This window comes from Seriola lalandi, unplaced genomic scaffold, assembly GCF_002814215.2.
Source record: "Seriola lalandi dorsalis isolate HSWRI2012SDOR001 ecotype SW California unplaced genomic scaffold, Sedor1 jcf7180002053930, whole genome shotgun sequence".
Lineage (NCBI taxonomy): Eukaryota > Metazoa > Chordata > Actinopteri > Carangiformes > Carangidae > Seriola > Seriola lalandi.
Window position 1 is genome coordinate 363,055 of NW_019524483.1, and position 3,705 is coordinate 366,759.

General features: G+C 43.3%; 1 protein-coding gene across 2 annotated transcripts in view; it reads right to left on the reverse strand.

The window, feature by feature from the left end:
• adamtsl4 (ADAMTS-like 4) overlaps positions 1-2,265 on the reverse strand; it is a 35,449-nt gene extending 33,184 nt beyond the window's left edge. Inside the window, exons 1-2 of one of the 2 annotated variants that reach the window (XM_023402350.2) lie at positions 1,894-2,265; positions 242-305 (exon numbers count right to left, since the gene is read on the reverse strand). In XM_023402350.2, the coding sequence (XP_023258118.1) occupies positions 242-305; positions 1,894-1,922 (93 nt within the window). In that variant the 5' untranslated portion in view covers positions 1,923-2,265. The remainder of the gene's footprint in view (positions 1-241; positions 306-1,893) is intronic. The other variant, XM_023402351.2, reaches the window with a different exon arrangement.
• Between the last annotated feature and the right edge of the window lie 1,440 nt (positions 2,266-3,705).

The window sequence follows — 3,705 nt, forward strand, 5'->3', positions numbered from 1 at the left end:
CCCCCCCCCCCCCCCCCGATCTCATACATTCAAATCATGTTAGGAGAATCTGTTTGCAGCAGGTAAAGACAAAATAAAACCATAAAAGCGACCAATAACTCTTCCACTGTGCATACGGGCATGCGAGTATTATTTTAAGACAGGCTTGGAAAAAATGTGACTCTATCCTTTAATTGCAATCACCTTTCACCCCTCTATAGTGATGCCATTGTCTGAGACTTATGATGAGCTAATGACTCACCTTCCTTTTGGCAGCCTTGGTCACAGAGGTCGTGACCACCACAAAGCCCCACAGCACATAGAGCCTGGAGGGAAGAAGAAAAGTGGCAGATTCATAGGATTTCAAATATCTGAATAAGCTCTTTCATATAATAACTGTTCCATGATCTAAACGTTAAATTGGTGTATGCTGTGTGAACTCACACAGATTTTCAGTACCTTTCTTGAACCTTTTCCCTCAATGCACATTAATTTAAAAACCAGTTAAAGGTGTTTAGTGAACACCCTATCAAATGTTCCAGTAACTGTACTTAAGCAACCAATTATTCCACTTTATTTCTCACTACAGGTGGCTTGTGGGCTTCGTCAGGGGTGAACAAAAGTTTCTTTTTCCCCTCAGGGTTCACAGGCAAACATCTCAATCAATCTGAGGAAGCCCGAGAGGTGCTAACAAACTAATGGGTTTAAACAGCAAGCATGTTTTCCCTCCGCATGCCTCTCTCTGGGACTGTACACACCCTGAGGATGTGGTTTTAACACACACACACACACACACACACACACACACACTCCAGGCACAATCAGTCACAACATCCAAAATCATCTTGTGCTGTAAGGTACTTTTTATTTGAGGTCTGGTGTTCAAAGGAGGTGGTTTATGGGTTAGGATGGTGTTACATCTCTCCTTTAATTTTGGCTTAGTCCTTAAAGTTAACATGAAACTAGTTTAGGAAGCATGTGAAGTGTGTAGAGAGCAGGCTGCCCAAGTAGATTTAATTAATTATTGATCCTTATTCTGTCTTATTTTTCCGTGAGAGAGTGGAAAAAATGTCAGAGAAAAAACACTTTCTTTAAACAGAAAATCACCATGTCTCCAGAATTTTCTTAAATCGGCCGGTTTGTCTGTAATGATCCCAGCCATCTCCAGAAAACAGTACAGACAAGTGCATTGGAAACAAGTGGAATACCATCTCTGCATCTGCCAAGAAAATAGCCTGAACATGAAACTGAACGACTTGCTAAGATGGACATTTCAGCGCTCGCAACGAGAACCAAACCATCGCCGCAATCACCAGTCCGCAAGCCACATGTAGTCAGAGTAATTGGTCCCTTCTTCCCAGTGTGGTGCACCGCCGTGGTCTCTGGAACCTTCCCCACACCAGACTACACAATTACCCCGAAAAACACAGACAAAGGTCCCGCACAGTCCGACACAACAGAGCCGCTCAGGCCGAAGTAACGACCCCCTACCCGGGTCCACGTTTCTCTGGCCGCTACAGTGGCACATTGTAGAATAAACTGGGAGCCGCGGGGACAGGGAAAGAGAGGGAGAGGGAGCGAGAGGTATACAGGAGGGGGGAAATCTCTCAAAAAATCCGCCCTGAGGAGAAAGAGAGAACTTTAACCTAAACCCAGATGCCTTCGGGTAAATTCCTATCATATATCCTGCACAGCGCCCGGCGCGCACCGAGAAGGCGTCGTGCGTAAAAGCCAAAACTTCGCCACAAAACAAAACTTTTTTTTTCTTTCTTCTTTTAAATATCTCAACCACAGTCAACGTAAAGTCCCTGCTCGCTCAAAGGAGGATGTAACCCCCCAATGTGCTGTTGTGTACAAGCAGAGAGAGAGCGACAGAGAGGCAGCAGGTTGCAGCTGTGTAAGTCAAAGTTTTACCTGAATAGTAAACCGAGCCGCATGCTCATCCAAGAGTCTCCCACAACACTTCTCACTCCGCTACTGATCACCGCTATTGATTATCAGTCCAGTTTAGTGGTCCGTTCCGGTCCGTGCAGTCCTTAAAGAAATGTGATGAAGTCCTGAGAAGGCTTCTTACTCTTATTCCTCTGCTGCTCCCTCTCTTTCTGTCCCCTTCCTCCTGTCACAGTCACTCCCCGTGATTTTTGGAGAGTGGGAAGGGTTCCGTCTTTTTTTTTTTCTCTCTTTCAGTCCCGTTCACTCGACAACTTTTTTTCTTTTCTGGGTCCTTATTATAAACTGGTGTGACGCCTGGCAGCCAGGGGGCCAGGGGAGAGAGAGAGAGGGAGAGAGAGAGGGAGAGAGAGAGAGAGAGACAGGGGAGACAGGAGACACAAAATGGACAGATTACACAACTCTCTCTCTCTCTCTTTCACATGCATAAACATACACTCCCAGTGCCCCTCTCTCTCTCTCTCTCTCACACACACACACACACACACACACACACACACACACACACACACCACTATGGGCCCTGACTAAGCTATAATAACTCTCAGAGCCGCTTTCTTAGTTGCACAATCCAACATAAGAATGCTCCATTGTACTAGGTCACACTGATCAGTAGTAATGATCTACTCATTGTCGGAAACAGCCCTGAGCTGGCAGCATCTGCAGCAGGGACACTTTGTTGGGGAACTATTGTGCCAATACAAACACTAATTGTTCTATGACAAAGTTACTGACACAAGTTCAAAGTGGAAAATTGTTTTGTTTTATTTTATTCTGCATGGATGAAATATGGCTGTTGACTCACGGGCAGTGTAGAAGTTACAATGCAACAGATATTTTTATATCATATAAACATGGCTGTGTTTTCTCATAACTGTTTAATCACAGTTGAACACTTGAAGCCAGACATGCTCCACCAATTTGGAGCTGGAGTAAGTGCACCCCAGAGACATGCCACTTCTGAGCAGGAATGATGTCTCTGTGTAGATGTGTGTGTGTGTGTGTGTGTGTGTGTGGGGGGTGTGTGTGTGTGTGTGTGTGTGTGTGGTCTGAAGCAGATGTGAAAACGGCATGATGCCAACTTGTTTACACTATGTTTATTCGGTTGTAATTCACTGACCTTCCCAGTCAGTCAGCATGGTTTTCTATAACGGAACATGCTGGTCAAACAGGAGGAGAATAATGAATAGTTCTGCGTTACACAGTTTTCGAGGAGGCTGATATACAGCCGTGACTTCTGGTGTTTGAAACCAAAGTAAGTTTCCATTCCCCTTTGAAGAAAAATAACTTGAAAATAATCTGATCAGAACCAAACTTAAGGCCACTTAAGTCTTCCTCATCGCGCTTATCACAAGGATCTTTAGCTAAGAACTGGTATTCATCCTCAATTTATTGAGGTTGACAGATTCAATAACATTACAGAGGAAAATAGATTGTATGAGAGAGAGAGTCCCATCATCCTCTGATGATTTGAGTGTCAGTTCTTAAAAACAGGAAATATTCTTGTGGACAAATGACAAAAACTGAAGAGGTTATTTCATTTTGATGTGTTTAAGTTTGCTAACTCTGTGTGGGAAAAGGACGGCAAGATGGATTCTTTATACTTTTTTTCTGTTTCTTTTGATTCTAGTAAATAATTTATGAATTTTGTTGAAGACATGAAATTCGATTATGAGAGTTATGTGACTTGGCCTTATTTATTTTCTTTGACTATTTGTAGAGTTGTTTAAAAATGTATGTGCTGTACTCTGGATCTGGTTTAAATGAATTTGTGGT